Below are 20,205 nucleotides of genomic sequence, written 5' to 3'. Positions count from 1 at the left end.
TTTCCCTGGCAATTTCCTTCCTTGTTGCAAGAGGGATAACAGATTTACTTCTTTTTCCCTGTTACAGTACAATTGACTTTAATATGACCAGGGTGGAACAAAGGTTTTGGTGGGAAGTGGCAGAGTTACAGTTCAAGCTCAATTCTGAATCTGAACCAAGCTTTGGTTTGCACAGTGTAAATAACTCTGCATGTGCTCACTGGTGTACCAATGCCAGGATATTTGTGTTATCGGCAACTCTCTCTCCCTCTCTGGCCATGGTTAATTGTGCAATTATAACCTCTGCCCATATCTCTGTCTCATGGCCTTCTGACCTTAGCTCTAAAAAACTAATGTTCATAACAACTTTTTATATCTTTTTTTAAAAAAAAAGTATTGCAAGGACTGCTGCCGTTTTGTGGAAACATCCCATAAACACAAAGTTATGAGAAAAAAACTGCTCCTTTTCCCTTATGGGGTACCCAAGAACCCATATAGAGTCCTTTTGTAGGTTCTCTATCTGTAGGAGAAAATAACAGAGGCCAACCAGAGAATATTGAGAAGCAGCTAGTAAGCTTGATCTTTATTAAAGCTGTTGCAAGGGGGGGGGGCCTCCTCTCACACGCAGGAGGAAGGAGAGGAACTGAGAACAGTGGTGTGCAAACTCCTATATAGACTTTTGAAATTCCCACCCTCCAGTTCAAGACCACCCCCCCTGTTATGTACTGAGTTGAATAGGATCCAAACTGCAGCAGTCTGATTGGTCCTAGAACAATAGGCTCCAAAAGGCAGCAGTCTGATTGGTCCTAGAACAATAGGATTCAGAATGCAGCAGTCTGATTGGTCCTAGAACAATGCAGCAGTATGATTGGTTAGCAGGAACCACCCAATCATGCTCCAGATAGAAGTGAATCCACAACCTGATTGGCCTACAGTAGAATCCTGGAATTAGCCAATCATGTGCAGCCCATTGTGTAAATAATGTATATAAAGCAGATACTTTGAGGGGACATTCATTCATTCCTCCTCACCACTATGAGCTGAATAAAGAGCATGAAATCACTTTGCGACTCTGAGTATATTTCACTGGCGACGAGGATGGGATCCCGCTGAGCTGACTGCCACACACAGCACCGCAGCACCGCCACCTGCCGCACCGCTGCCTCGCACCGTGTATCCAGGCTTCAGCTCCGGGACACAAGGAACTCAGAATGGCAACTGACAGCAGCTTCTCGCCATTCAACCCAGCATCTGGAGACTGGGAAGCGTACGCCTCCCGTTTCACCTTCCTCCTAGAAGCCAAAGGGGTCACCGATGAAGAAGACGCCAAGAAGAGGGCAATATTCTTCAGCGTCTGCGGAGAGGAGACATTTGAAATCGCCCGGGCTCTCCTTGCGCCTGAAGACGTCGCTACTGTTCCATACAAAACAATAATGGAACAGCTGAAGGGGCACTTTTCGCCACAGCCCTCAGTGGTGGCTCGTCGAAATGCCTTCTACGCAAAGCGGCAAGCCCCTGGGGAAACCATAACTGGGTTTGTGACCTCTCTCCACCAAGCTGCCCGGTTCTGCAACTTCTCAGAGCTGGAGAACATGCTTCGTGACCGCCTCGTCGGTGGCCTGAAGGATGAGAAGCTGCAACGACGCCTCTACGCTAAGAAGAACCTAACGTTCCAGGTCGCTCTGGAGGAGGCCCTGGCAACGGAAGCTGCTGAGAGGTCAACGCAAGAGGCACGGCTGAGCCAGCCGTCCCAACCGAGGGTCCACCACGAAGACCTCACCAACGACTCGGGATCCGACAGGGAGGAGGTGCACCGAGTACAGCAGCGCACTCAAGCAGCCCACATACCACAGCTGCCTCGACGAGAAGGAGGGAACTGCGCAAGCTGTGGAGAAAGTCACGAGAGGAGGACCTGCCGTTTCCGCAACGCAGAGTGCAGGCAGTGCAGAAAATTGGGACACATCGCCCGGGTGTGTCGGGCTCGGCCCACCCGAAGCCAGGCATCAGATGACCAATCCAAGAGCCCCAGGTCCCGGGGCCCAACGCACCAAGGCAACTCAACGGAGCTCACAGACTTCCAGGTATACCAGTTGCCCCACCCCAACGTAGAGAAAATTTATGTAGAGGTACAGATAGAGGGGGCCCCATGCCGCATGGAGCTTGACACGGGTTCAACTCTATCCATAATCTCGGCAAGGACCTTAAGGAAACTGTGTCCTACTGGGGGTCCCAAACTCAGGCCGGCCCCATTCACCCTCCGGGACTTCCAGAAACGTAAGGTCCCCACAATGGGGGTGGGGACCTTCAGGGTGCAATACCGAGGGCGGACGCGGCAACTGGACTTGCTTGTGGTCAAGGGCCCCTACATTAGCTTACTGGGGTTGGCATGGTTTGGACCACTGTGACTAGCCATCACCGGGGTGAACCACATGAGCTTACAAGTGGACGTGGACGCCATATGCAAGGAGTTTCCGGGGGTTTTCGATGGGAAATTGGGACAGTATACGGGCCCCCCCATTGCTCTACAGCTTGACCCCGCAGTACGACCATTAAGGCTCAAGGCCCGCCGGGTCCCATTCGCCCTGAAACCCCGTATAGACGAGGAATTGGACCGACTCGTGGAGCAAGGAGTGCTGGAGCCGGTGCCTAATGCCCCCTGGGAAACCCCAATCGTCACACCCGTCAAGCCTAATGGTTCGGTCCGCATCTGCGCAGACTACAAATGTACCATAAACAAGGCCCTCATGGCCCATGCATACCCAGTGCCAGTGGTCAGCCATGTCCTTGCCACCCTGGCTGGGTCGAAAATTTTTGGCAAGCTGGACTTGGCCCAAGCATATCAACAGCTGCCAGTAGATGAGGCCACAGCAGAGGCACAGACGATTGTGACGCACAGAGGAGCGTTCAGGGTAAAGCGGCTGCAATTCGGGGTCAGCGTGGCACCAGGCATATTCCAGAATCTAATGGACTCTCTCCTTAAAGGGATTCCTGGTGTCACCCCCTTCTTTGATGATGTGTTGATTGCCGGGCCCACACCAGAGGAGTTTGAGGACCGCCTCCGCACTGTTCTGCACCGTTTCCAGATGGCGGGTCTCAAGGTGAAGCGGGAAAAATGTCTACTAGGAGTGCCTCAAGTGGACTTTCTGGGATTTATGGTGGATGCAGAAGGGGTTCACCCGACTGGGGACAAGGTACGGGCCATTTGTGATGCCCCAGCGCCCAAGAACAAGACTGAACTTCAGGCCTTCTTGGGATTATTGAACTTTTACCATTCCTTCCTTCCCCACAAGGCGGCGGTAGCGGAGCCCCTACACAGACTCCTGGACAAGCGGGCCCCTTGGGTGTGGGGCCAGCGCCAGGAGGCCGCATTCCAGGCAGTCAAGGACTTGCTTGTCTCAAACTCGGTCTTGGCACACTTCGACGAGAGGCTGCCGGTGGTGCTAGCATGCGACGCCTCGCCCTATGGCATCGGCGCTGTCCTGGGACACCAACTCCCGGATGGAAGAGAGGTACCGGTAGCATACTTTTCCCAGACACTCAACGAAACCGAGCGGAACTACTCGCAAATCGACAAGGAGGGTCTGGCAATCGTGAAGGGAGTAAAAAAATTCCATGATTTCTTGTACGGGCGGCCCTTCACCGTGGTGACTGACCACAAGCCGTTGCTTGGCTTGTTTGCCCCCGAAAAGCAGACCCCCCAAGTGCTGTCTCCTCGCGTCCTCAGGTGGTCAATTTTCCTTGCCAGCTACCAGTATGCACTGATTCACCGCCCTGGAAAGGCGATGGGCCATGCAGACGCCCTCAGCAGGCTACCACTACCGGAAACAGGCCCCGACCCAGCACCTGCACAAGAGGTTATGAGCCTGGAGCTGCTTCCTGACCGCCCCATTCAGGCACAAGAAGTTGCACACCATTCCAAGAAAGATAGGGTCATCTCCCGGGTCCTGGACTGGGTGTGGAGGGGATGGCCCAGCCGCAGCCCCGGGCCAGAATTCGCCGGCTACACAACCCGCAAACATGAACTGTCAGCCCACAAGGGGTGCCTGTTATGGGGAAGCAGGGTCGTTGTTCCCCAGCCCCTCCACAAAAGGGTCCTCACAGCCCTACACGAGACACACCCAGGGGTAGTAAGAATGAAGGCCCTTGCCAGGAGTTATGTGTGGTGGCCGGGGATCGACGGAGAGATAGAGGCCTGGGTCAAACACTGCCAGGCCTGCCAGGAATCCCGCCCAGATCCCCCAAGGGCCCCAGTCCAGTCCTGGGAGTCCGCCCGAGCACCATGGTCACGCCTGCATGTGGACTTCGCTGGCCCCTTTCAGGGGAAAACATTCTTCATAGTGGTGGACTCCTACACCAAATGGCTGGAAGTCGCACTGGTACCGTCCACTCCTATGTCCGCAGCCATCCGGGTACTACGCAGGCTGTTTGCAACCCACGGGCTCCCTGACACTCTCGTCTCAGACAACGGGACTGCATTTACATCAGGAGAATTTCAAACCTTCACAGTGCAGAACGCCATCCGCCACATCCGTTCGGCGCCATTCCACCCTGCCACCAATGGCCAAGCAGAACGCATGGTGCGGACCACCAAGGACACCCTTCGCCGCATGACGCAAGGGGATTGGGAGTACCGCCTTGCCACATTCCTTCTAGCACAGCACAGCACCCCCAGCTCAACGACTGGCCGGAGCCCCGCTGAACTACTAATGGGTCGGCGCCTTGCAATCAGATTGGACCGCCTTCACCCCGATAGAGCTCAGGATGAGGTAGTGGTGGGGGAAGGCAGGAACCCCCGGACCTTCGAGGCCCAGGACCCAGTGTACGCAAAGAATTTTGGGGCAGGCCCTGCATGGGTACCTGCCACAGTCACCAGGGTCACGGGCCCCGTGTCGTACGAGGTGCTAACAGATGGGGGGCAATGCTGGCGCCGCCACTGCGACCAGATACGGCGACGATTCCCGGGAGAAAACCAGGAGGAGGAGGACAGGTCAGAGGAGTCCCAAGGGAACAGTGGGGCAGTGAGGCCCATAGAGCAGCAGGGGCAAGCAGGAGAGGCAGAATCAGTAAATACAGAGAGGACCCGCGAGGCCGAAAGGACACCGGAACCAGAACCACGACTGAGCGAGCCGGTTGCGCCAGACCAAACAGCCCCATCCTTGGAACACGAGCCAGAACCTGAACCCCGGACCAGGGAACACCCCAGGCCGCAACGCACACGTAGGCCACCGGCGTACCTTGAGGACTATGAATGCGACCTTCCGGGCAGGACTGGAACTTAGAGGGGAGGGGTGTTATGTACTGAGTTGAATAGGATCCAAACTGCAGCAGTCTGATTGGTCCTAGAACAATAGGCTCCAAAAGGCAGCAGTCTGATTGGTCCTAGAACAATAGGATTCAGAATGCAGCAGTCTGATTGGTCCTAGAACAATGCAGCAGTATGATTGGTTAGCAGGAACCACCCAATCATGCTCCAGATAGAAGTGAATCCACAACCTGATTGGCCTACAGTAGAATCCTGGAATTAGCCAATCATGTGCAGCCCATTGTGTAAATAATGTATATAAAGCAGATACTTTGAGGGGACATTCTTTCATTCCTCCTCACCACTATGAGCTGAATAAAGAGCATGAAATCACTTTGCGACTCTGAGTATATTTCACCCCCCATCATATATATATCACAGAAGGGGTGTATCCCAGGACCACCTCCCCCAATACATCATACATACATCACAGGAGGGGCGGACTAGAACAGAAATCTGAGCGCGTTGGTCCCCCCCGCCCCCGCCCCCCCGCCCCTTGTCTGCTCGGTTGCTGGACTGGATTCCCTGGGCATCCTGGTCACTCTTTGTGTATCTGGGCATCCTGGTCACATGTGTATCTGAAGAAGTGTGCATGCACAGGAAAGCTCATACCTAGAACTAACTCAGTTGGTCTTTAAGGTGCTACTGGAAGGAATTTTTTTATTTTGTTTTGACCATGGCAGACCAACACGGCTACCTATCTGTAACTGGTCACTCTTTTGTTACTCTATTCCTGAATCCAGGTCCAGGTCACAGGCTCACACCCGATTCATATCTTAACTGTGCCCTTAAGAGAGAATTTGTGAGCAAAGAGACAATGGGGAGATTTCCCATTTCCTTCGACCTTGCAGAGAAATATTTGAGGTCATTTTGGGGGAGAGAAAATGGTTTCAGGTCTTTTCTGTGGGTTTCAGACATGTGTTTTACATATTTGTATGTGCTTGCATGGTACATTTATGAACATTATATATATATATATGACCTTAAAATGATTATAGCAGTAACATAATGACCAATATGTTTTAATGTGGACCCATCTTCACGAATTCTCCTTCCCTCTCTCTCAATTAAACCCGAAACCCACATTTTTCTTCTGCAATGCTCAATATTCCGCCAGGAGGCGCCGCGGCCGAGCGCCCTCTGGTGGCCAAACGGCGAATTGCTCCCCGCCCCTTCGCCGTCTCCGGGCTCGTCTTCTCCCGCCGCGCCTGCGCAGGGAGAGCGGCGGACGAGGGAGGGGAACCACGGAGAAAGAATGCCTAGAGGGGCTAAGCATAGAGCAGGGAACGGAAGGCGGCTTCTGACGGTAGCGGCCGGAAGCGGAAGGGCCCTTCCGGAAATGATGTAGGAAGCAGCTGGTAGGAGGTCTGTTGTTGTGGGGGGAAGGGTGGGGGGAGTCGCCTGGGATGCGGGGGGGGGAGGGGAGGCCGGGGGGGAGGGAGGGGTCCCCCAAGAGATGCGAGGGGGAGGGGAGTCGGTGTGGGTGTGGGGGAGGGGGACCAATTTGGGGAATGGGGGGGGGGGTCTGAGAACCAGAACAAACCAGTCAAAAGGCCCAAGAGGGGAGCTGGGAGGGAGGGGGAGTATCTCTATGGGGGGGGCAGGAGGCAGTTTGGGCTGGTTTGTTATTTATTATTATGTATTTCCTAGAATTTACGCACCCCTCCATTGCAGAAAACCAGCAAAAATAAGATAGAACTGACAGTGGGACCCAGGGAGGGGAGGGTGGGAAGTCTGGAGATTGAGAGAAATCTCTAAAGGTGGATATGTATTTTTTATTTTTCTAATTTTGCACTCGTAAAATCAAATAAAAATTACTTTTTTAAAAAAGATAAAACTGCAAAATAGAGGGGGAACCCACAGCCCTACTTTTAAAAACACACCGTTGTGGAAATACTGAAGCAGATGGCAATGGCCTTGATTTCCTAACCATCTGGGTGAAGCTTATCTAAGCAGGGAATATTTTTAGCAGCTGGCACCTGCCTGGGCCCAAGGGGCAGGGAGCTCCAAAGTGCTGGTGCTGCCACATTAAGCGACCAGGTTCTTGCCACATAAGACCTGTTCCGCAGGGCCAGTTCTGCCACTTGAAGAGGGCCAGTGGGCACCAGCTGACACACAATCTGCTAGGTAAATTGGTCCCAAGTTGTTAAGGGCTTTATATGCTCATAGTAGCACCTTGAACTGGGCCCAGCAGCAAATCATCAGCTGGTGCACATCTCTGAGCAGAGGTGTTACATGCTGACAAGGCCTCACAAGGTGTGAAGCAGAAGGGAGAGGGGGTTTCCCCCTACACATTCCCAAGTTATTTGGCAACAAGCAGTGTCCAAAACTCCAATTGTTCTAGGTGCATTTTGCGACAGTGAATTTCATTAGCGCAAGCAGTTTTTGAGCTCTGGGCGCAGTAGGGCGCCTAAGATTTGAGATTAAGACTGCAGAGTGGGAGGAAAGGAGGACCCCAGCTACTCTGAAGACTGGAGAAGAGACCCTCTTAAGAATATTAGGGGGGTGGGCAGGGGAAGGACTAGTCCATGTGAAAAATGAACATAAGATTTTAGCTGCAGTTCATTCATTTTCAGCTTTGTATTCTTGCCATAAAAAAGGTAGGACATTCCATTGTTGCTCCCATAACCTCGGTTTAAGGTGACATTTAGCTCCTGGCTTTCATATCTCAGTTTCTAACACTGGCAACAAGAAATTGTACAGATTGCTGCCTGAGTTTGCTCCCCCCGCCATTCCATCCTCATCCCTTTCTCCTCTCATGTGTCTCTCTTTCTTGAAGATCGCAAGCCTGCAGGAGCAGGCAGTGTCTTGTTTTCACTGACTGTGACCAGGGATTTGAACCCTGGTTTCCAAGTTCCTAGTCCAAACACCACACCACGCTGTCTCTGTTTTTCGTCGTAGCCGCTTCTTCTCCTACCGTTCTAGAGCATCCTTTGCCTAAACCTGTCCCCCTTTCCCTTGGTCTTGCAGGGCGCTTGGCAGTGACAGGATGCCACGATGGACAGTGGGGTTCTCCCTGACAGCATCCTTTTTGAGATATTCCTGTACTTGGACTACTCGGACGTCCTCTCAGCGGGGCTCGTGTGCCGGCAGTGGCATGCAGTGGCTCAGGACGAAGTCCTGTGGAAGGACCTTTTCTACAGATACTATCCAGTAGCCCGGGACGTACCACGACACCCAGGTACATCCTCCCTTTGCAGAGCAGGCAGCCTCAAAACTGGAAAAGAGTAATTGCTGTTTCCCTAATCTGTTGCCCCTGCTGGGGTCAGCTCAGGTTGGAGGTGAGGCTTATAGCTAATGAATAAGGAAAATTGTTTCCAATTTTCACTGGAGAGTGAATCTCGCACTCAAGGCAGAGAGAGGAAGCAAGGAATAACACTTGTAGATCTTCAGCTGGGATAGCTCAGCCTGTAGAGCAGACTACTCTTAATCTCAGGGTTGTGGGTTTGAGCCCCACGTTAGGCAAAAGATTCCTGCATTGCAGGGGGTTGGACTAGATGACCCTTGGGGTCCCTTCCAACTGTACCATTCTGTGATAATCGCAGCAGAAAGAGAGGCCAGCTGGGATAATGCAGGATAGTAGAAATGCTGCCTGAGTCTAGATCTCTGGGTATTTATTGATTTCATTTATTTGTTTAGAGCAGGGGTCAGCAACCTTTTTCAGCTGTGGGCTGGTCCACTGTCCCGCAGACCATGTGGGCTGGACTATTATTTTGAAGGGAAAAAATGAATGAATTCCTATGCCCCCAAAACAACTCAGAGATGCATTTCTAATAAAAACACACATTCTACTTATGTAAAAACACCAGGAAGACGCCACAAATAACCCAGAGATGCATTTTAAATAAAACATTTTACTCATGTAAAAATACGCTGATTCCTAGACCATCCGCGAGCCGGATTGAGAAGGCGATTGGGCCACATCCGGCCCACGGGCCTTAAGTTGCCTGTCCTTGGTTTAGAGCATGTGTGCTGGGCACTCCTGCTGAAAAGGCTCCTAGAGTAGCACATATACAAGCAAAACAAGACAGTCCCTGCCCCTGCAGGCTTACAATCCACAAAACAAAACAAGGCCATGGCACACAAGGAAAGAGGGAGGAGAGGGAGAAGGAAAACCAAAACCTGGACACCAGTTTCTGAACAGTTGCTCCTATGATGGCCAAATGCTGGTCCATTTCCGGGGCTGGCGGTGCCTGAGGGAAAGGAGGCTTGATGGAGGTGGTCTGGTAATTTCTTCAGATTTTCAGTGAGGGGTGTTGGGTCCTGCTGCCCTCCTCCTCCTCTTCTTCTTTCCTCTGCAGCTGCCACTTCCTGGTATGGCGAGTTCCAGCGGCTGTCTGACACCATCCCCTGCGTGGAAGTTCAGACGTTGGCAGAGCACAGTGACCAAGTCCTCCACCTCAGCTTCTCCCACAATGGCTACCTGCTGGCCTCCTGCTCCAAGGACTGTACTGTTAAGGTGAAGCAGGGTGGAGGGGGAACGAATCCTAACTATAACACACTGTGTTTCAAGCAGTTGAAGCTTTGCTCCGTAATCCTCACAGCAACCTTGGAAGGTAGGTTGCTTGTTTTGATCCCTGCATCGGTGATGGGAATTGAGAGCAGAGAGACCCAGCTTGAGAGCCCCGCCTCAGCCCTGAAGAGAACAGGGTGATTTGGGCCCAGTGATCCTTTCTGCTTCACCTACCTTGCAGGGTTGTTGTGAGGATGGCATAAGCAGGCGAGGGAGCCTCATGTGCGCTGCCGAAACCTTCCTGGAGGAAAGGCGGGTATTGCCGTGGGTTGGGCTGGATGACCCTCAGGGTCCCTTCCCGCACTAGGGTTCTGTGAAAGGGCGGGGGGGGGAGCATTCTAAGGCAGGACTGTGTGTCCTGTACTTTAAATACACACATAACCTCTCAGGGACATGAATTTGAGTCCCATGTTGGGCAGAAGATTCCTGCAACTCTTCCAATGATTTCCCATAGAAACACTAAATTCTCCAACTCAAGACCGACGTTCATGGTCTCTTTTATACAGTCAAACCTCGGCTGCTGGACATAATCCATTCCGGAAGGCCGTTCGACTTCCAAAACTTCTGACAGCCAAGGCGTGGCTTCCCTTTGGTTGCAAAAGCTTCTTTCTCTCAAACAGAAGCCGCGTTGGACATTCGAGTTCCGAAAATTGTTTGAAAACCAGAGCATTTACTTTGGAGTTTTCGGCATTCGGGAGCCAAAGCGTTCAAAAACTGAGCCGTTCAATAACCAAGGTTTGACTGTATTGCATTATTTCTGGAGTGGGCTTTGCTGATCATGAGAGGGACAAAAATCTAAACCAGGGTTTCCCAAAATTGGGTCTCCAGCTGTTGTCATCATCCCTGACAACTGGTCCTGCTATTTGGCATGACAGGAGTTGTAGTCCAGCAGCAGCTAGAGACCCAAGTGAAATTGTATATCAGCAGGAAGCTGCGCTGGGACACAGTGTAACATTTCAGAGGAGAGACAAGCAGAAGATTGGGCCCTCAGCTCCTCAGAGGACATTGCCCGTCCTCTTCCAAGTGTGTCTCCCCGGTGATAACGACTAGTAACTTAGAGCTGCCCTTTTGCTGTCCAGCCATCTTGATGGGCCTCTCTTTCCTACTTTCTCTTGGCAGATCTGGAACAATGGCCTGCCTCTCTCCCTGCTCCACAGCACCAGCATGAAGAAGTACAACTGGAAGTACACCCAGTTCTCCCAGTTCAACGCAGACGATTCCCTCCTCCTTGTCTCTGGGGTCTTCGTGGGGCCCCGGACTACTTCCTCAGGCGAGATCGCGGTCATCGATCTGGGTAAAAAACAATGGGCTTTGCTGTTCCTCCCTTGTCACCCCACAAAGCTTAAGAATGAGCTTCCTGGGAGCTGCCTTCCTTTAGCCAAGTCTGCTGGTGTCAAGGACTGGCTGGATGAGGAGGAACAGAGGGGGAAGTACCTGCCAGAGAAGCCCCTAGGGAAGCCACAGAAGGGGGAGGCTCAGAGCTTGGGGGTGGGGTGGTGGGCTGGTCAGAGGGGGAAGGAATGGTTGGGTGCTGAAGAGGCAACAGGCTTTTGCAAGCAAGAGGAGCCAGGTGCGGAAAGCAGTTCAGCCTCTGCAGAGGAAGCAAAGGCAGAGAGGAGAGGTGGCAGAAGCTGCACAGGAGCTGGTCGCTCTTCCTGTGCTAAGGTCCCCTCCCCACTTGACTCCAGGGACATGGAGGGCGTTGCAAGTAGCAGAACAAATAATAATAATAATAATAATAATAATAATAATAATAATAATAATTTATTATTTGTATCCTGCCCATCTGGCTGGGTTTCCCCAGCCACTCTGGGCGGCTTCCAACAAAGACCAAAAATACACTAAAATGTCACACATTAAAAACTTCCCTGAACAGGGCTGCCTTCAGATGTCTTCTGAATGTCAAGTAGTTGTTTATCTCTTTGACATATGATTGGAGGGCATTCCACAGGGCAGGCACCACCACCAAGAAGGCCCTCCGCCTGGTTCTCTGTAGCACAGATTCTCCCCACCCCCTGGCATAGTTTTAAGGCTGCTTGCGAAACATCTATCTGTGGAGGAAGAGACTTAGAGCGAAGTAGAAAGCAACCGGCAACAGTTTGATAGGGGTCAGTCCTACCTCACAGGGTTGTTGTGAGGATGAAATGGGGAGGGAGAGAACCACATGGCCACCTTGAGATCCTTGGAAGATAAAAGGCAGTTTTTAAATGTCATTAATAATAATACTAATAACAACAACAACAACAACAACAACAACAAAAACGAAAGCCATATTCGGTTCTCGGCGTTTTCTCCTTCCAGAAAACTTTGCCCTCCTGTCCCGGGTTCGCAACAAGCCCTACGACGTGTTTGGCTGCTGGCTGAACGAGATGCACCTGATCTCTGGGAACCTGCACCGTATGGGGAACTACACCTCCTGCTCTGTGCTGTGGCTGAACAACGCCTTCCAGGTGGGCAAGATATTTGAAAACAGTTTTGAAGTCCATATCGTGATACCAGTTTCATAATTTCTAACCTGGCAATATATATTGCAAGTCATGGTGTGTGTGTGTCCTATGCAAAAATCCTGAATGGGGTTACCGTGCCCCTGAAGGGCCAGGTGCGCAGCCTGGGAGTCATTCTGGACTCACAGCTGTCCATGAAGGCACAGGTCAGTTCTGTGTCCAGGGCAGCTGTCTACCAGCTCCATCTGGTAAGCAGGATGAGACCCTTCCTGCCCGCGGACTGTCTTGCCAGAGTGGTGCATGCTCTGGTTATCTCTCACTTGGACTACTGCAATGTGCTCTATGTGGGGCTCCTTTTAAAGGTGACCTGGAAACTACAACTAATCCAGAATGCAGCAGCTAGACTGGTGATTGGGAGCGGCTGCCGAGACCATATAACACCGGTCTTGAAAGATCTACATTAGCTCCCAGTACGTTTCCGAGCACAATTCAAAGTGCTGGTGTTGACCTTTAAAGCCCTAAACGGCCTCAAATGCCCAGTAGACCTGAAGGAGCGTCCCCACCTCCATCGTTCTGCCCGGACACTGAGGTCCAGCACCGAGGGCCTTCTGGCGGTTCCCTCATTGCGAGAAGCAAAGCTACAGGGAACCAGGCAGAGAGCCTTCTCGGTAGTGGCGCCCGCCCTGTGGAACGCCCTCCCATCAGATGTCAAAGCGATAAATAACTACCTGACATTTAGAAGACATCTGAAGGCAGCCCTGTTCAGGGAAGTTTTTAATGTGTGACATTTTAATGTATTTTTAATATTTGTTGGAAGCTGCCCAGAGTGGCTAGGAAAACCCAGCCAGATGGGCAGGGTACAAATAATAAATAATTATTATTATTGGGCTTGCAGGGCGTCGAGTCTGAGAACATGAACGTGGTGAAGAGGCTGTTCAAGATCCAGAACCTGAACGCCAGCAAGATCCGGATGGTGACCGTGGCAGACTGCAGCCGCTACGACCCTTCTGACCACCTCCTGAACCATGGGGGGCACTTGGAGGGCGGGACCAGGAGCCCCTGCCAGGCCCCCAACCTCTGCAGCGACAGCGAGGAGGAGGAAGAGGAGGCGGAGGAGCAGCAGCAGGCCAAGCAGAAGGCAGCGCCAGAACCGGGCTCCTCGGGGGCAGAGAACCAGGCGGGCGCTGGCAGTGGGCTGGGCCGCTTCCTGACGGACATCATCGAGGGGCGAGTCCGGCCGGTCATGACGGAGCTACAGATGGAAGCCAAAGTCGCCCAGCTCCTGGCACAGAACAGGACGAAGCCCCCCGAGCCCAACCTGCTGTCCACAGAGGGGAGCACTAAGAAATACTTGATCTTCACCACCGGCTGCCTCGCCTTCTCCCCACACCAGATTGGTAAGCGAGGGGGGGGGGATATTTCTGTGGGGCTCAGGCAGCCCTGTTTAGGGAAGCTTTTAATGTTTGATGCATTACCGTATTTTAATATTCTGTTGGAAGCAGCCCAGAGTGACTGGGGAAGCCCAGCCAGATGGGCGGGGTATAAATAATAAATTACTATATTATTATTATTATTATTAGGCAGTGTGAAAAACCGCCTGAAAATGATTGCTAGCTGTGATAGCTAAGGGGCACCTCAAAGTTTCAGGGCTGCCTCTCTCCTACATTGGCTCCTAGCATGTTTCCGAGCACAATTCAAAGTGTTGCTGTTGACCTTGAAAACCCTAAACGGCCTTGGCCCAGGATACCTGAAGGAGCGTCTCCAACCCCATCATTTGAGGTTACAGGGAACCAGGCAGAGGGCTTTCTCGGTGGTGGCACCCGCCCTTGGAACGCCCTCCCGTCAGATGTCAAAGAGAAAAATAACTACCAAACTTTTAGAAGACATCTGAAGGCAGCCCTGTTTAGGGAAGGTTTTAATGTTTGATGTTTAATCGTGTTTTTAATATTCTGTTGGGAGCCATCCAGGGTGGCTGGAGAAACCCAGCCAGATCAGCAGGATATAAATAATAAATTATCATGATTAAATTATTATATTATTATTAGTTTCTGGGGAGAAAAAGGGAAGGCGTTCGTCATTTTCATACCCCCTGCCTTCTGAAAGCAGGACCTTCTGGTCTGACCCCAGGCACTGAAGACTGCCAGAGACACACTGGTGTAAAAAATGGAGACCCAGGTGTCAGGTTTTTTTTTTTTTAATAACATTTCCATAGAATCATAGAGTTGGATGGGACCCTGAGGGTCATCTAGTCCAACCCCCTGCAATGCAGGAATCTCAGCTGAAGCATCCATGGCAGATGGCCATCCAGCCTCTGCTTAAAAGCCTCCACAACCTTCTGAGGAAGACCGTTTCACTATTGAGCAGCTCTTGGCCTCAGAAAGTTGTTCCTGATCTTCTTGCCTCTTCCCCCCCCCCCACCCTCTGTGCTCCCCCAGGGATTAAGCAGATCTCGCCTCACCAGATGACGACCGCAGGCCCCGTCCTTGGAGAGGAGAGAAACTCGGACAAGTTCTTTGATTCGCTTGACCACGTCATTGATTTCCACGGGCATATTATCGGCATGGGCCTCTCCCCTGACCACAGGTAAGGAGGCGGGCCGGGCGGGGGGGCTGCCAACCATATGGAAGGAGGAGGAGGGGGAAAATCTTGTCTGAAGGGTAGGAGGCAGCAGGGTTCTTTTGCAGGCAGAAATTCCCCAGGTGTCTTCCCCGGAAGCTCCAGGTAAAGGAGGGTTGGGTGCCAGGGATGAGAAAGCCCCTTTGCCTGAGGCTGTGGGGTGGATATGGACCCTTAGCTCTTGCAGAAGACCCCCTCCCCCCAGCCCCATTTGTCTTCAGAAGGCCCAGTCAAGTTTGGTCCCCAGTGGTATCTGGGAAAGAATCCTGCCTTGTTTCACACCCTGGAAATTGAATTGAATTGAATTTTATTATTACAGTCACAGACCAGTTCCGGCTCACTTACAATAATATACAATATACAATAAAACACAACAGGAATACATTGAATTGCAATTGGGTATAACAGAGACAACTCAGATATAGCAGCAATTAAAAATATATATTAAATCTTGATCACTAAAACATAACCTAAACTTGTCATTTAAAACCTTTTGGTAGTACAACTTGTTCCCTAAGTTTTATGGCAGATGCACAGAATTTGGATCTCTAGATCCTTGTCCTCTACCAGGAGTTTTAGACAGACACCTGGAGAATGTGGTGTTGGGAAGTTTAAAAGGGAAAATCCACTCATCCTTTAAATGGTTGGGAGATTCAGGACAGATTGAAGGAAGCCCTTCTTCACACAGCGCCTAGTGAACCTGTGGAACTCCCTCCCACTGGAAGCAGGGTTGCCCAGCCGCCTGGTTGGTTTCAAGAGAGGATTAGGCAAATTGGTGGACGAGGAGAGGGCTGTCATTGGCTCTGCTCTGATGGAGGCAGCCATGCTTCTGAGGACCAGCTCCTGGAAACCCCAGAAGGGGAGAGGGCTGCTCTTGCGATCAGATCCTGCTCATGGGTTTCCCTCTGGGGCATCTGCTTGGCCACTGTGAGAACAGGGTGCTGGACAAGATTGGGCCCCCTTTGGCCTGATCCTGCAGGCTCTTCCTACATTCTTAGGCATGGAAGGCGATCTACTGGGGAGCAGCTTGCCAGAAAAGACAGCCCAGTCTCCAAGGGGAGGCAGCCTCCATGTGTCAAGTGCAGAAGCCTCTTCAGAGCGACAAGAACTTTAAGGAGCCCCCCCCCCCATGGCTGCCTGTGCTGGTCACAGTCCTGAGCTTTAGCTATTCTTGGCTGAATGGATGAAGCTGCCTTATTTCGGGGGTCTATCTAGCCTAGGATCGCCTGCCCCAATTAGCAGCAGCACCTCTTCTTCCCCCTTAACTGCTCCCTTTCCTGGGTCATGCGGAGGCAAGCGGGGGGGGAGCCCCACTGAACCCCCTCTTCCAGCATGGTGTAGTGGTTAAGAGCAGTAGACTCGTAATCTGGTGAACCGGGTTCACTTCCCCACTCCTCCACATGCAGCTGCTGGGTGACCTTGGGCCAGTCACACTTCTCTGAAGTCTCTCAGCCCCACTCACCTCACAGAGTGTTTGTTGTGGGAAAGGAAGGGAAAAGAGAATGTTAGCCGCTTTGAGACTCCTTAAAAGGAGTGAAAGGCAGGATATCAAATCCAAACTCCTCCTCCTCTTCTTCTTCTTCCTCTTCTTCTTCTTCTTCTTCTTCTTCTTCTTCTTCTTCTTCTTCTTCTTCCTCTTCTTCCTCTTCTTCCTCCTCCTCCTCCCTGCCTCGCCTGCAGGTACTTGTATGTGAACAGCCGGGCCTGGCCCCAGGACTCTGTCATTTCTGACCCTTTGCACCCGCCCCCCATCTCTGAGGAGATCGACCTCCACGTGGTGGACCTCAAGACCATGACGGAGGCCCAGGGACCCCTGCGAGGCCACCGGGCGCACACTCCCAGCAACGACTTCTTCTTCATATTCTTGGATGTCAGCAGAGACTTTGTGGCCAGGTGAGCTGCCGGAGAAGCTGGTCAGAGTCCTTCGGTCTGTGGGGTGGAGTGGGGGGCCCAACTGCACTTCCCTGCTCTTTCAGCCTTTCCCTCTGCCGCCCTCCCCTCAACCTGAATGCCCTTCCCCACCACGGTGGCCTGCAGGCCGTTGCGAGAACCAGCAGGGGGGAAGTCCAGTCTGGCACCTGAGCCCCCAGCTTGGCGGACCCGCTTTGCTGAAAGTGACCGGCCTTTGGCTGACCCTCAAGGCATCTCTCTCAATGCAGGCTGCAGCTACAGAGCTCGTTGCAACAGCTTGTGTGGATGATGCCTTAAAGAAAGAAAGAATTGTTGCATTTAGTCCTCATAATCATAAGATTTTGAGGCTGAGAACATCAGTAACCGAAAGGACTGTCTTTTCTCTTCTCTTGAGCAAAGGAGGGGAGGAGCTTCCTGCAATCTGGGACAGATACTTGTATAAATTAAATCAGGATATTGATTTTATTGATTGCCTCCCCTTCACCACAAAATCCCAGAGCAGGGTACAGCATTATACTGGAGTAGGAAAATAATGCCAAGATATTTCACATCTGGCAACCAATGCCCCACTTTTGTTTTAGATAGTACAGTATATGAGTAGACAAAAATCTAAAAAGCCCAGGACACAAATTTTCATAGCCCTCTAGCAGCTCTGGTGCCTCATTTACCAGAAGTCAGGTACCTTGGTCGATGAACACCTTGCGAGTCGAATGTTTTGGCCCCTGAATGCCACAAACCCAGAAGTGAGTGTTTCGGTTTGCAAACTATTTTTGGAAGTTGAATGTCTGATGGGGCTCCCATGGCTTTCGATTGGCTGCAGGAGCTTCCTGAAGCCAATCAGAAGCTGCGCTTTGGTTTCCGAACGTTTTGGAAGTCGAACACACTTCCAGAACAGATTCCGTTCGACTTCCAAGGTACGACTGTATTTAGCATTAACTATGGACGTGTATACTTCATTCTGAACAAACAAAGCTTCCTGATTTATATTTTGCTCTTGGAGTCTTCGTTTGGTCAGAATCGAGTATACAATTGCAGAATTAATGTTAAATACTTTACTTCTGGTCAGTGAGCCTACACAGCTGCTAGAAGGCTGTGAAATATTATCTCCCAGGCTTTTTAGACTCATCTAAAAAAGTACTATCTGAAACCCAATGAGTGCATTGGTTACCAGATGTGAAAAATATGGGCATTATTTTCAGCTCTCCTACTCTACTATTAAAAAACAATTTAAAAACACCTTGCAACTGTAAAAACAAGGTGCATCCTCACTGCAAGAAAGATTTACCTGCCCCTGTAGTAAAAGGCCTTTTGCCATACCTGTTACCAGCCACTTAGTAATAATACTGAGGACTAGAATCTTGATGTCTTCTGCAGCCACCCAGCGGTGACAGCCTCTGCAGCGGCCTCTGCAGCAGAAGGCAAGTCCCTGCTTTGTTACGACTGTTCTCTCTCGTATCCCTTGCAGTGGGGCGGAGGATCACCACGGCTACGTCTGGGACCGGCACTACGGGATCTGCTTGGCCAAGCTGCAGCACAGCGACGTGGTCAACTCGGTGGCCTTCAGCCCCGTGGAACAGGAACTCTTGCTGACGGCCAGCGACGACGGGGCCATCAAAGTGTGGCGCTCCCCCCGCACCGTGAGGCTCCTTCAGGCTGAGAAGCCGCGGCCAAAGAAGCTCTCCTTCTCTTGGGTCACGAACCGGAGGAGGTGAACCGAACCGTCGTGGCCCTGCATCCTGCAAGGTCACCATGTCTGCTTGCTGCGGCCGGGCTCCCTCGTGAAAAACCCTGCCATAGACAGACAGCTGGCCCAGTGGCCTGGGGTGAGATCAGAAGGGGGTTCTGGAGTTTTTGGGGTGGGGTTCACTGGCTAAGAGGGGAAACCCATTCGGCTGCAGTTGCCCTGGGCTCAAAATGGTTAGGGGTGCAGATTTTGACACCCGGGGCTGCCTCAGCACAGCTATGTGCTTCCACCACTGGGGTCCGTTCAAAATGGCTTCTTCATGAGAACCAGGAAGTGACCTCTCCAGACACCGGAATGACTCTTCTTTTCTTATCTCTGTGGCTGCGATCTCCTGGATGATGCAGGCACCATTAGGCAGTTGAATGCACATTCGTACTCCGTTTGTTTCCCTCGCACCCACCACCACCACCCTCTGCACAGCCCGGGCACTGGCAACCCACGCTATGGCACTGCTTCTCAGTAAAGGCAACTATGGCAGAGCCCTGGGGAAATCGCAAGAGGGCACAGTATTAACATGTCGTACCAGAATCCTCCAAGCCCCTCTCACTCCTGCCACCCAAATGCTGATCTCCTTCTGTTTCCATGGGCAGAAACAGAAACGTTTCCATAGTGCTCCTGTTCTACAGTGAAATAGTGCCCTGGCCGAGCCCCTCCTGCTCATCTCTAGGCAGATTGAAAAACACATTTAACTTATTATTTCCCTTGGCACCTGGACCCTACAATCTGGCAGGTTTGTGTTTTAGCCAGGAATCAGTCCGTGGGGCAGCCTCGCATTCCAGAGAGTCCAGGGTCTCTGTCTCTGCCCAGTAACATGCCTTTGGCTGTTTCTGGGCTGAACCGCCACCTGCTCCTCTGTTTCCTCCTGGTTGCAGAGCTTCTGCAACCAGGGCAGTGCTCACCCTGGTTTGAGCACCCTGGTTGCAGAAGTTCTTTGCTTTTGTCCAGAGCACTCCCAAACACCCACTTTGCCTTTACACGGAGGCCAGGAGGGAAAGAGAGAGTTGCCGAGCGGGAGGAGGGGGGCAGGCAAGCACAGTGCCAAATGGGGAGGGAATTTGAGGATGAGATTTTCCTTTTTCCTAGCTGCCAAGTCCCTACTTGCTAGTTCGGATGTATCTCTGGGTGCCCCATCTGGCTTCCTTTCACCACTTGAAAGCTTGTGTGGAAATAAAGCAGCCTCTCCACAGACCTCTCTCCTGGGTGAACCTTTTGGGCACTTCCCCGCTTCCTGCGGCATCCGTGGAAACGTGGGGCTTCTGTTTCCAAAGCTGTAGCAAGACAGGGCTGCTGAGCCATTAGCAGAGATCAGTGGAGCCATTTAAAAATAGATTTCAGAAGCCTGGGAGCTTGGAGGGCGGGGATGGCGGGTCAGGGCAGGGAAAGGAGCTATAAAGGAGGAATAAAGGCTGGTTGGTTGGTTCTCACAAATCCTCCTGAAGAACAGGGCGGGAGAGAGACTGGCAGATATTGGTCCAATACTGTATTAATTGCAGAGTCTGGCTCTCCTTCTAAGATGTGGCAAAGACTTTTCCATGACGTTGCTGGAGGATGCACTTTGAAAAACCCACACGAAAGTTTTGCATGGATCAAATAATCGGAAAACTGGCATAATTACAAGTACAGTGGTGCCTCGCAAGACGAAATTAATTCGTTCCGCAAGTCTCTTCGTCTTGCGAGTTTTTCGTCTTGCGATGCA

At 51.7% G+C, this 20,205-nt stretch overlaps 1 protein-coding gene across 2 annotated transcripts; it reads left to right on the top strand.

Moving 5' to 3' along the window:
- Positions 1–6,537: 6,537 nt before the first annotated feature.
- Positions 6,538–19,697, top strand: FBXW5 (F-box and WD repeat domain containing 5). 2 transcript variants are annotated; one of them, XM_081834371.1, is made up of 9 exons: positions 6,538–6,646; positions 8,252–8,462; positions 9,583–9,740; positions 10,914–11,088; positions 12,096–12,244; positions 13,134–13,635; positions 14,674–14,821; positions 16,535–16,747; positions 18,231–19,697. In XM_081834371.1, the coding sequence occupies exons 2-9, from the start codon at positions 8,279–8,281 to the stop codon at positions 18,475–18,477; spliced, it is 1,776 nt and encodes a 591-aa protein (XP_081690497.1). In that variant the 5' UTR covers positions 6,538–6,646; positions 8,252–8,278; the 3' UTR covers positions 18,478–19,697. The 2 variants fall into 2 exon arrangements, with proteins under 2 accessions (XP_081690497.1, XP_081690498.1); XM_081834372.1 differs by having other exon boundaries at positions 6,617–6,639.
- The last annotated feature ends 508 nt before the right edge of the window (positions 19,698–20,205 follow it).

Source organism: Podarcis erhardii, assembly GCF_964252035.2.
Source record: "Podarcis erhardii genome assembly, chromosome: 12".
Taxonomy (NCBI): domain Eukaryota; kingdom Metazoa; phylum Chordata; class Lepidosauria; order Squamata; family Lacertidae; genus Podarcis; species Podarcis erhardii.
Note: the sequence above shows the minus strand (reverse complement) of the source record. Positions and strands in the feature narration are given on the sequence as shown.